At 38.4% G+C, this 11,994-nt stretch overlaps 2 protein-coding genes across 2 annotated transcripts; both read right to left on the reverse strand.

Annotated features, from left to right (window-relative positions):
• Nucleotides 1–749: 749 nt before the first annotated feature.
• On the reverse strand, nucleotides 750–4,082 carry LOC138030544 (adenosine receptor A3-like). Its single transcript, XM_068878443.1, has one exon. It carries the CDS (start codon nucleotides 4,054–4,056, stop codon nucleotides 3,079–3,081), a length of 978 nt encoding a protein of 325 aa, XP_068734544.1. The 5' UTR covers nucleotides 4,057–4,082; the 3' UTR covers nucleotides 750–3,078.
• A 2,913-nt stretch (nucleotides 4,083–6,995) lies between these two features.
• LOC138030553 (grpE protein homolog 1, mitochondrial-like) lies at nucleotides 6,996–11,994 on the reverse strand. The gene is made up of 2 exons (XM_068878452.1): nucleotides 11,655–11,994; nucleotides 6,996–8,745 (listed from the first exon to the last, which is right to left on the reverse strand). The coding sequence occupies exons 1-2, from the start codon at nucleotides 11,904–11,906 to the stop codon at nucleotides 8,323–8,325; spliced, it is 675 nt and encodes a 224-aa protein (XP_068734553.1). The 5' UTR covers nucleotides 11,907–11,994; the 3' UTR covers nucleotides 6,996–8,322.

Raw genomic sequence — 11,994 nt, forward strand, 5'->3', positions numbered from 1 at the left:
TACAGAACTGTAACTTTGTGGAATGCCTTAAAACCCCATTTTAAATTAAGTGAATCTCTTATCATAAACGTAAAATGAAAGCCTTCCTTTTAAATCAATTTTTAATGCATAAATTTTATATTTAAATAGTTTGTTAATAAATGTTTATCGATAATTTTTGAATATTTTTAAAGTATCTTTATTATTATTAAGCCCCCATAGGGAGTTGACAATAAAATTGCATTGTATTGTACATAGCCTGCGAAAACAGACGTATTTCCGGCGGTCGTTTCTCTCCCTAGTCGTGTTCAGAGACACCCTCTTACCCCGCCCTGAAAATGGGCCTGGAACCCAGGCGGGAAAAGAGAGAGTCCTGTATTACTTGCAGACGCATGCTCGGAATGAGCCAATCATATTGCATTAGATGTCAGGCTGGATACGTAAATACAGGGAACCTTGAAACTCCGAAAATTACTTTGTGATTTGCAGTGTCAGGAAAGAGAACATCCAAATTATGCCTCGTCTTGACCAAACGAGGAGAAAAAACCCCGATCGCAGTGATGTTGGAAAATTATTGCCGAATAAATGTAACGACTGAGAGAGAAGATCGCAATAAATCGATGCAAAGGCTGAACTAGTAAATATAGCATAGGATTTCACTTAGCGACAAAACAGCTCGGAGTCAGAATTTCATATTATCTGCAGTACTTTACCTTTAACAATGAGTTTCAGAAGGAAAGTGCTTTTAAGTAGCAACAATAAAAGCAAGGTGACACACACTTTTAAGTAGCATTTTTCATCCTTATTAATTAATATGCACGAACAAATTTTGACCAGACAAATAAAATCGTGACAATGCACATCCGAATAATCGATGTTTGACTGTGCGTATATATGTATAAATTTAATAGGAACATTATTGCTTCATCATTGCGTTATCAACACAAACTGATATGTAAAGAAACAAATAGTCCAGGTTGTGATTCAATCTCGTTTAACTTTTTATCCAACTTTATCAGGAAAAATGCTCAGTTTTCTGTCATGCAGTCGTCTTTTAGTTTTTCCGATATAAAAATCATTGCAGTCTCAACAGGTAGCTCTACATAAAACCTTAGCCATTTGGCCACGGCCTTAAGTCTGTCGTTGTAAGGAAAGAAAGTTTTAATTAATTAATGCAACGAGTGCTTTGAAAAATTATTCTAACGAAAAATTAATAGTCTGAGTAAATTACTCTACTCTTATTACTAAAAAAAAATACTCTGTTTGTCACCGGTGTTTGTGTATTATTCCTGATAAAACTGAGAGTATTGAAATTTTTTACCTGCCTGGTTAAAGGAACAACCATGTAGCAAACAGACTTGCCAAATCCTGTTACAGGTTTAACAAAACCATCATTACTTGTAACTACTGTATGAATAGCTTGCAGTTGTTTCGCCTTATAGGCACAAAGGTAAAGTGGCATTTCTTAAACGCGAAATCAATTGCCTCCAGAAACTTGGCGTTATAATTTCCTTTCACATTATCCCCATAAATCCAGTGTAAAAGCGCTCGGAATGAACTATGCCCAAATAAGGAATCTTTTTCCAAATATGGTTTTTTTCTCAATTTTGGGGGAAAAAATGACGTCATTCCAAGCATGCGCCTGCAAGTAATTCAGGACTCTCTCTTTTCCCGCCTGGGTTCCAGGCCCATTTTCAGGGCGGAGTAAGAGGGAGTCTCGGAACAGGACTATTCTCTCCCGCGAAAAATAGCGACGTTATTTTTCGGGGGTGAGAAACGACCGCCGGAAATGCGTCTGTGTTCGCAGGCAGTACAGTAATATGAGGAAATTTTGAATGCGCTTATTGCATAGATATGTAGAATTTGACTTAGTGCTAAGAGGACAGGTAATCTGCAAATATAAATCTCGTTCGGTATTCTCTTATTTACATTATACCGTTCCTTTGACAAGGAATTACTCACTTTCTTCAGTGAAAATGCCTCGCTTTGGAAAGCTTCTCATCTTCAGTTTATCTTATCATTCTCCACACAGAAGAATTGCCCCCAAAAACTCAAAGAAGAAAGTTGCTATATTGATAGATGAATATAATTATAGTTATTGGAACGCCTAATAATAATTCTGGTTATAAATTCTGCATAAACTATAAATACTGCATAAACTATTCTGCATAAACTACACGCTTGATTTGTAACCGAAGACGCCAACACTAAATACAGCCGACAACTTAGATCAAACCAAACCCTTGTACCGCTATATTATTTCAGTTGAGTTATTACCGGTAGCGATATTAGAGACTGCGTGAAACGGTGGCACAAGGCTTGCGGCAGATTGCTGCTTCTCATAAAAGCATAAAAAGTTTGTGTTTCTGACTCGTCTTTCTTCTTTGTTGCTTGATATCTGTAGATAACAGCTAAGAAAAGAGACAAAAAATAAGCATCACGTATCTCGTTTACGTGAAACGGCATAAAAGCATGAAAATTAGTTTGTTCCAACTCCGAGTCTCTCTCTTTCGAAAAGTTACTTGATACCTGCTGCTAACAAGCAAGAAATTAGTTCATATCAAACGAGTTTCTTCCCGGCGTTTTTGGCAAAATGCAAATTTTAGTCTGACGGTTGCCGTAAATGTGATGTGTAATCTCTGACGGCACTAATATCAAACAAGTTCCTTTGACGTATGACGGAACGGAAATTTCGGCCTGACGCTTGCTCGGTTCTCTGTGAAGGCGAAGCTAAATTTCTCTACCGCCTTTACTTTGTTTCTTTACTTCAGTCTGTCCCTTTTATTCTGTTAGAGCAAATTGATGTCCTAATTTAATAAGTCTGTCCCTCCGAGATTACCACATTACGGTGCCCGATAAGGGTCATTCACAATTGCACCCTCATTTTCACAGTTTCGCGACTTTTTTTTCGCGACTTTTGAAAGTACCTTACCACATACTACCTGAGGGGCAGTTTGTTTTTCTTCCCTTGTTGTCGTAAACAAAGTATAAACACAGCTGTAAACAGTTAGAAGTGGGCATAATGTTTTGTTCGCTAAACTGGGACTGTTAAAGCGGCGTTCTCGTTAAATCATAATTTCCCTAATGGACCAAGAAAAGCTATTCATCCTTGATACGACATACTATCCCTCTTACGCGACGTCTTATTTCCTTTATTTTCCAGCAGTAAAGTGCGGGGTTTAATGTGGAGTTAAAATAAACCAGGGTGGCCATTAATGCGTTGACTACTAAAAGAGAAGGTGTAACAGAAACAAAAGTTGTCACAAGTTTTATAGCCGAGAAAGGCAAGTAACATGTTATCAGTGCAACGTAGATCCATAACGCTGTTGATACGGACTTCTCATATCGTCTCGCAGCATTTACTGGGGGCGTCGTCTGTTCTGGCTGTTGTTTAAGTTCATCCCGTACTTTCTCTCTCTGGCGACGAAAGATCAGGAAAATTGTAACGTATGAAGAGGTTGATATGACCAAGCAGTTAAGCACGAAAAAGCAAATCATGCCAAAAAACACGCGAACATTCCATAGGAACGATACGCCAGTACAGAGACTTGATATCCAAATAATGGCCAGTAAGATACGGACACGTTTAAGGGTAACCACTTTCCTGTATATCATCCCCTTCAACAGAACTAAGAGCCTGTCCACGCTTATTGCAGTCACTGTAAGAAGGGACACTCCGCATAGAGAAACTGTTGGAATGTAACCAGCTTTTTCTGTAACACCGCAAAGATCCCAGCGCTTGAGAGATATGAACATCAAATGCAAACTGAATAACGGCTGGCAAATAAACCCAACGCACAGATCTGTAAACGCTAGATTAAGAAAAAGTAGCTTTGTTGGTGCATTGATGGATGTAGATCTACGGAGAGCGATTAAAATAATTAGATTGCCCAGAAAGCCACTCAGTGATAGTGGAATATTTAGACACGAAATTGCGAAGGCTGATGTGCCAGCGAAATCAACAGTCGGAACGACTCTTCTCAAAAGAGGACAGGTAGAGTCTTGGGTTAACCCAAGATAGGACATTTTGTCCGTGTGGTTTGCTATTTCGTCTGGAACATTCATGTTGTGACCCATACAGGCGTACCTAAGCGGCCCTCTTGGTTATGATTGATGAATGACTGTGTCTGGCCGGTTGACAAGTCACATTTATACTGACTGTTTAATATTTGTATCCGGGCGAAGAGCCAAAAATACTTTTAAGTAGCACTTACTTCCCACGTAATCTATAATTAAGGTTGTCGGTTCCATTTGTCGTTGTATCGGTACCATAACAACTAAACTCCTTTTCCTGATAAATTGTGTAATATCCTTCGGCAAAATGTCTTCTGGCGGCGTAGCCTGCGAACGCAGACTTACTTCCGGCGGTCGTTTCTCTCCCCCGAAAAATACTTCATACGTCTGCGTTCGCGGGCTACTGGCGGAGAAATTTATTTGGAATTTGTTGCTAAGTTTGTATTGGACAGTTCGCTTGTCATTCCTGTTTGTCCTTCATCTGTTGTTAAATTAATTATAATTACCATGGTAATTTGAAATTTTGAATTCACGCCTTAAATATCACAAATTGTACATACAGTGTTTTAAGGCAAGTTGCTGTTTAAAAAAAACATCATTTTAGCAAAGGAGTAATTCACCGGCCTGAGCCAGTTTTTGTTTCGCTTCCCTTACTTTGGCGATATGCCATGAACACATCAAGTGTAAAAATCCTAATATTATAAACTTGCTACTTACTTTTCTGAAGTCATTAATACCTAAACCAAGCAACGACGACGAGTTGCTAGAAAAAAGTTGCCAACAATTTTCCTCGGCTCAAATTTTCAAAATGTCACACTTTTTACGACTTTTTCAAACTATATATTATTGCTCAGAGAATATCTGGTATATGGTGTTCAATTTTTCAGAAATAGCTTATTGTCATGCACTTTCAATATTACAGTCAATATTCCATACCGTTTATTATTGACTGACTGATCGGTTGAGTTTAAAGCTAAGCAGCGGATCAACAAGGCAAGCGACCGTTTTGGTTTAAAGCATCGACTCCAATTCAGAAAGACGCCACAATAGGACTGAATAATCTTCAAACTGAATAAGTTAAACTGGTTGATGTTCTTTCTAAGAACTCGAGAAACACTCTTATGCAGGATCTCCATCAAAATGCAATATTAAGCAAGGGAAACGACTGAAATGTTCCGAATGTCGGTTAACTCGGAAAAGCCGGGAAATAGCACAATGTAGATCCCATAAACAACGTAAAAAGGGGCTGCTCGAAGGAACCCAATGTGTACACTTTGCACCGTCTGTTCACCTTAGCAAGTCAAGATTTCGTACTTCCATCGTTAATTGAGGGACTGGTTATGAAACCTTAAAACCTTCAAAAGCGAGAAGTGTGACGATGTTTTCGCAATCGATCTTGAACTGACCGTGACAGTGCACAACCTTTTGTTTTCGCCTCTGGTGGGTTCGCAAATTAGTTGCGCATAATTTAATCAAAAGATTTGATTGGTTATCTTCTCGAAAAAAGGTGTGCTTTGTGCACCGTCAACGCCAAAAATACAGTCAAAAACATAACCATCTCCATGCATTCATTAACTACGGTAGTAGCTACAAGGAGATTATAAAATTCCGGGAGTTTTCCAGGATATAAACAAAAGAAACCAAAGACCCAAATATTGGGAATGTCACATCAATTTTCCTGTAGAACAATTTACTTACTAAGTCAATGTGTATGTAGAGAACGGTTTTCTTATTCGTTTTTCTTTAATATTCTAATTCATCATCGCTTTAGCTAATCAGCTTTTTACTGGGTAGCCATACGACAATCTAGTCGAAAACTTTCGCATTTTACAGTTTGTTTTTTTCGTGTCGGAAATCGGAAAAGTTGCGCAATAGGGTCTTTCCTGTCACTCCCCTGCTAAGTATTGTCTTTGTACCTAGAGTCTTCTCTGCGTATCTTTGGTAAGTTTGACGGGGTAGTAGAAATGCGCCAGTATGAGTGAGCAACTCCCATATATTTCACAGACCGATTTATTTTTAGATTGAATTTCCCACGAATGAGACTCCCGCAGGAGCCCGATGACCAATCACAGAAAACTAACTTGACGTCATAGCTTTGTTGTTTTTCGGTAAAGGTAGTCCAAAAATAGATTGAACAGGAGAGAGTGTAGTGTAAGGTGAAGTGCTAGATTTCTATCCCATATGAACCATGTGAGCGTTAGCCTTACTGATGGAACTGGGCCCACACAAGGACAGAGAAAAACTCTGACCAGGGTGGGCCCAGTTCCATCAGTAGGGCTAACGCTCACATGGTTCATATGGGATAGAAATCTAGCACTTCACCTTACACTACACTCTCTCCTGTTAACTCTGTTTAAAATGTAAGTGCTACACGGCCAACGTTTCTATAAACGAACCTTTCCTTGCAAAAATAGATTGGTCTGTAAAAATGCCGCGACATAGGCTTACTATGGGAGTTGCTCGTTCGTACTCATGAGCTCCTGAATACGTAGATTCAGGTAGATTTTATCCGGTGGACACTCTACAAGCAATGGCGGCGAAGCAGATTTATCGCGAATGGTGTTTTATTGGATGTTTGAACAAAATATAACCTTGTGAGCTCAAGAATGGAACGTCAATGCGATAAACAACACAAGCGGTGAAAAATGAATATCTGGAATCTTAAAAGCCACGAATAATGTCTCCGACAACACTTGCATCTTTCGCAGTCGGCTAGCAAATTGAGCTTTGTTTCTAACGGTGATGTTATGTGCAACACTGAAACCAAATGGCAAAACCCACTGAAGGACTCGAACGCCTTGAATGCATCTGTGTATACTTTAGTCGCATCTCTGTTGTCTGGCTATTTATACTTATTTTGTACTTACTTTACTCTGCACAGCCTTGAGGTAAAAAAACGACATCTAGGTACGACGGAAAGCCGCAAAAATCTAGAACAAAAATTCATCTTCCAAATCGGCACCCTTAATCCTCACGGTATTAACGAACGCTTTTCATTTAACTACATACATACATACATACTTTATTTGTCTTGTAGGTCAATAAAAAGGGCAGCTAAAAAGCTGATGTGGACCTAGAACTAAAGTGTATCTACAAAATTTAAAAAAATTAAGTTAACGAACTTACGAATTATTTACAATAAATAAGAAAGAATACCATACCCAGTAAGATAATCGATAGTTAATTGACTATAGTGCTAAAAATAGATTTAAAATAACAATAATAATAATGATAAAAATAACATTAGTATGTGTAATTTACAATGTCTTTGTTTATTCCCTGCATGCCATTAAATGTTTTTTTGTCTAAAATGTTAGATTTTGCTTTAAGAGCAGATTTAAAAGAAATAACGTTCGGTTTACTTTTTAAGTACATAGGTAAGTTATTCCAATGTACTTAAAAAGTAATATATTCCTATTTTTCACGTTGCCATGTTACCACCAATAGCGTAGCTCCTACTCTACTATAAAAACTACACGTAACCCATAATTCCTCGATTCGCTCTGACGAAGGGCTAACGCTCGAAACGTCAGCTTTTAGAATCTCTGTACGGTGGCCAATTTACATTATCAACTCCGTTGATAAAACCAAATAATTGGAAATGTGACAGTCAAGAATTATTTTGACCGGAACTGGGCATTGACATAATTTGTTTTGTTAAAAGTTAAGTGATAGTGATTTCAAAGTGGTTTAAGTTTCAAGATGACAGATCAAAGTAATTGCCGCAGAAAGATTGATTGACAAGATAAGTTCTATAATAAGACTAGGCCGTTGCTTCGTACGATCTCAGTATGTGAAGGATAGATGTCATAACTCAGGAGTTCCCCAGATATCTCCTTGCTACCCGAAAAATTCCAGTTGCGTAGCAGCTCTCCTAACCAGCTATTGTTTGGTATTGTATGCAGCTTTTATTGTCCAAGCCTCGGTTGTTCAAACAGTAAAAACGCCAATTAACCAGATAAATGACTGTCCAGAAGGTAACTCAATTGGTTTTATTCACCTCCAACTCCCAGCAGACAAAGAGAAAGAAATTATATACCTATAAAAGTTCAGGTGGTTTTTCACTGGTACATGTTCATACTAAAACAGCCATTTTGTGGCTCTGTGAAATCCATCACTGTTCTCACTCAAACAATATTATTGTTGATATTATTTTAATCAAATTCAGCCACAATACCACAAGGCCACTCTCGCAAATGAGGCAACACCTTTACAAATTGTGATCACAACAAATATTGAGGTTAAAGATGTTTCATTAAGAAATAACGAGAATTCTCTGTTGTTTAGTTTTCAGTATACAAGAAGCAATAGAGCAGGTCCATGCTAATCCTATTCTTTCACCACACCGACAAGTGCAGGTCTCAGTGTTCTTCCATTTAGTTTGTATCCCACTTTTTCTACTACAGCCACAGTTCCTGCCTCTTTATCTGGAAAAGGAAGCTGGAACAAAGCTTCGTGACTGTAAGGATCAAATTTTTCATTCATTGGGTTGATTTTCTCTAGACCATTCTTTATGAAAACCTTTTGTAATTGGGCCTCTGTCATTAGTAGACCGTCATACAAGTTTTTCAAAGTAACACTTTTTTCAATTTCCTCCTTTGGAACAGTTTCTGTTGCTTTTCCCAAAACATCTGCAACTTCAAGCAAGTCTCTTGAGAAAGATTGGATTCCAAACAACTTGGCTTCCTCTATCTGCTTCCTTGTACGAGTCAATATGTTCTCATTGTCAGCGAGAGATCTTTTGTACTTATCCTAAGAAGGAAAAGGGAAATGTTCACAAAAAATTAACCAATCCCATGAAAACAATAATCTCCCATTGCCCTCTCCATTATTCAGCACATGTTAGGATTGGCTGATTTAGCTGTGTTCTAAAGTACAACCTACTGAGGACCTTATGGTGTTATTAGCAAATGCAGTACTGTAAACTACCGGTGGGTATCAGATATTGTTCAACCAAAATTTACTATTATTGTGAGATCAATAGTCTTACATAAGGTCGGACATGATGACATTGTCTTTTTTTTTTCAACACTTGAAAGCAATGTGTCTCAACATATGAGAACTCATGAGCTAGTTTGAAAGGTTAAGTTTTTAAGTTTTTAACTTTGTTATAAGAGTAGTAACATTTAGATTGGTTCATACATTTCTAGACAAAGTTTGCTCCAAAAACATGGCCAAGGTTTTGTCTCTGGTCATTGCCACAATAAAAATGCTATGGTTAATGGTTACAAGAATGCAGGTTAGAGTTTGGAGCGATTCTAGAATACCAGGCCATTTTTTCACGGCATAAATCTGTTGGCCCCACACTCCTGCAGTAATGTAAAGTACGTGGAATTCAGCAAGTGTATAACTATTGCTCCCACAGTCCCACACACCTGTAGTCGAAAGCTAAAAGGAATTTAGTGAGTGTATAGCCAGTGCTGTAGTCCCACAGTCTCACAGATGTCACGAACTAAGTGGTACTCAGTGAGTGTATAACTATTGCTCCTGCAGTTGTGCACTCCCGTAGCCGAAAGCTAAGTCGAATCCATAATCCATATAACTGTTGCTCCCACAGTGCTGCACTTCCATAATCAAGAGCTAAAAGAATTTCAGCGGGTGTATAGCCAGTACTCCCGCAGTCCCACAGTTGTGAACTAAGCAAAATTTAGCAATTGTATGACTAGTGCTCCCACAGTCCCTGTGTTCATTTGGGCGCAACTCTTTTAGAATGAGTAACAATCGATTGTCACTGTGCGTTATGTTCATTATCAGGGGTTGTGTTTCCATGGGAGCAAACAATCACATAATCGGAAGAATCGGAGAATATGAATTGGTGTAATCGGAACAATCGGTGTCCTAGCGAATTTGAACCCCCCAGTACAAATTCACTAGCGGATTTGGACCCCTGTGGGATGGATTTAGTCCCCTTTGCGGATTTGAACCCCCCATTACAGTTTATTTATCTGTTTATCCAGGCAGAGTTAGATTTTTGTTTGGAGAAACTGACCGATTCCATAAGACATAAATCTTTGAGAAAAAGACTAAGATCGGCTAATTATTTGGTAAATTTGAACTCCTTTTGTAACACCACTTGGTTGGAAAACACATGATTAGAGGTTTACTTGATTACAAGGACAAACTTTTCCAGTCATGAATTCTTGTATTAATTTTCAATAAGGAGAAACTGAGCAAAGTTAGACTTGAGTTTCATTGAAAGTTTTTTACAACTAAAAACAATTTACAAAGGAATTTTATTACCTTATCAAAAAAACATTTATTTTCTGGGGGGTCCAAATCTGTGAAAAATGGTCCATATCCGCTAGCGGATCTGGAGCGGGGGTCCAAATCCACTGTGACACCGGAGCAGGTTTTTAAGTTCCAGATTTTAGTGGCCAGGTATTCTAGAATCTAGCCAAGAGTTTTGTAAACTAAAAAGAAGCCAATCCCTCCTAGATTTTACTAAGAACTAACACCAAGTGATTTTACTTGTCAGTAAGGGCTTATTTAGGTGTGCAAGGGCTACCGTGAAAATCCATGCATCAGCTGCACCTCTTTTCTCAAAAGTCAAACAAAAAATCAGGGGTGCCTCTTATCTACGGAAACATCTGAGGATGGAGTTTTCTGAACAAGCATATAACAAACTGAAAGCATGCTGTTGTTGTTCATTGCCTTTTTCATGAGTGGTGGCTCCTAAAGAACCGTTTGTATCTTAAAGTGTTCATTTGCGATTCTTCTCTCCAAGAGTTCTTTCAAGTGATTAATTTTCACTTTACTCGAACAACTAAACACCAACCTACAGGGAATCTCCATTCTCCACAAAGCTGTTTTGCTATGATGCCTGAGACCATTCACTTTGAAGAGATCTTTCCGCCAAGTGCGAGGAAATACCAAGATATTCGCAAGTACCCACGAAGCAAATGGCTGGCCATTTCATTGAAATGCCCAGACTCCACTCAACGTTTCAAAGCTTGGCTACTAAGCACTCACGCATATCGTTTCAATCGCTTTCATGGAGCGTTTTGAAGTGATAACTGATCTTGAATCGCATCAAGAGAGCATCTTAAGTTTTTTTATAGTAGGTATGACAAGTGAAATTTTGCTATCTAAAGACTGAATTGACATGAAAGCTTGTAACAACCACCATGTCAGTGTTTTGAAACCATACTTGTTTATCCTTGTTTGCTTACAAATAGAACTTCATTGGAGCTTCATTGCAACTTCATTGGAACTTCATTGTTGTCTTATATTTTTTTCAAAATTAAAGCTTCCATATTAGGGGTGCACCTTGTCTACGGGTGGGTCTTATACATGGACTTTTACAGTAATTAGAACTGTAAATGTAAATGAAAAGACTACAGGACTACTTGGGCAAATTGAAACAAAATTTTACTGAGCAGCATGCAAACGTTCAATATTTTTCAGACCCATGTCACCCGTAGACAAGGTGCACCCCTAATATGGAAGTCATGGAAGCTTTAATTTTGAAAAAAATATAAGACAACAATGAAGTTGCAATGGAGATGTGGGTGGTGCTATCTTAAGTGTTTCTGTTACATACACGTAGCCTTGTTTAGAATGGGTTTGAAAACCTTTAATTTATCGTTGATCAAAGGTACAGACATTCCCTCACAGCCAGTTGCCGGCTGTAATGAACATTAAAACAACACAATCATTCATACCTGAAGATCTTTTAACAAAGCCTCTTTTTCTTGAAGGAGTTGATCATATTCGTTTTCTTTTTTATCGTTATTAGGCGTCGTATCCTCCGCTTTTTTCTCAGCGTCGGCAGAATTGGAATCGGGGCTGGACTGAACGGTCAAAAATCGGACATGTAGACCCAACAATCGTGAAAAAGGAAGTAAATTTAGATGCTTACAACACCCTGGGAGTGAAGCCGAGCTTCTAGCAGCTATTAATACAGATTTCAGCATTTCTTTGTCGAATTCTACTGATGAAATCGCCGTAAATTTAGAGGTTATATTCCATACCTTGCATCACTTCACGTGGGTCGTCAGCAGT

The sequence above is a fragment of the Montipora capricornis genome, chromosome 2 (assembly GCF_036669925.1).
Source record: "Montipora capricornis isolate CH-2021 chromosome 2, ASM3666992v2, whole genome shotgun sequence".
Classification (NCBI taxonomy): Eukaryota; Metazoa; Cnidaria; class Anthozoa; order Scleractinia; family Acroporidae; genus Montipora; species Montipora capricornis.

Excerpts from the sequence above, each read along its gene's own strand:
- LOC138030544 (XM_068878443.1), bottom strand. The coding sequence starts at position 4,056 with ATGGGTCACAACATGAATGTTCCAGACGAAATAGCAAACCACACGGAC.
- LOC138030553 (XM_068878452.1), bottom strand. The coding sequence starts at position 11,906 with ATGCTGAAATCTGTATTAATAGCTGCTAGAAGCTCGGCTTCACTCCCA. Across the intron at positions 8,746-11,654 it reads CTTTGTTAAAAGATCTTCAG|GATAAGTACAAAAGATCTCT; the intron begins GTATGAATGATT and ends TTTCCTTCTTAG.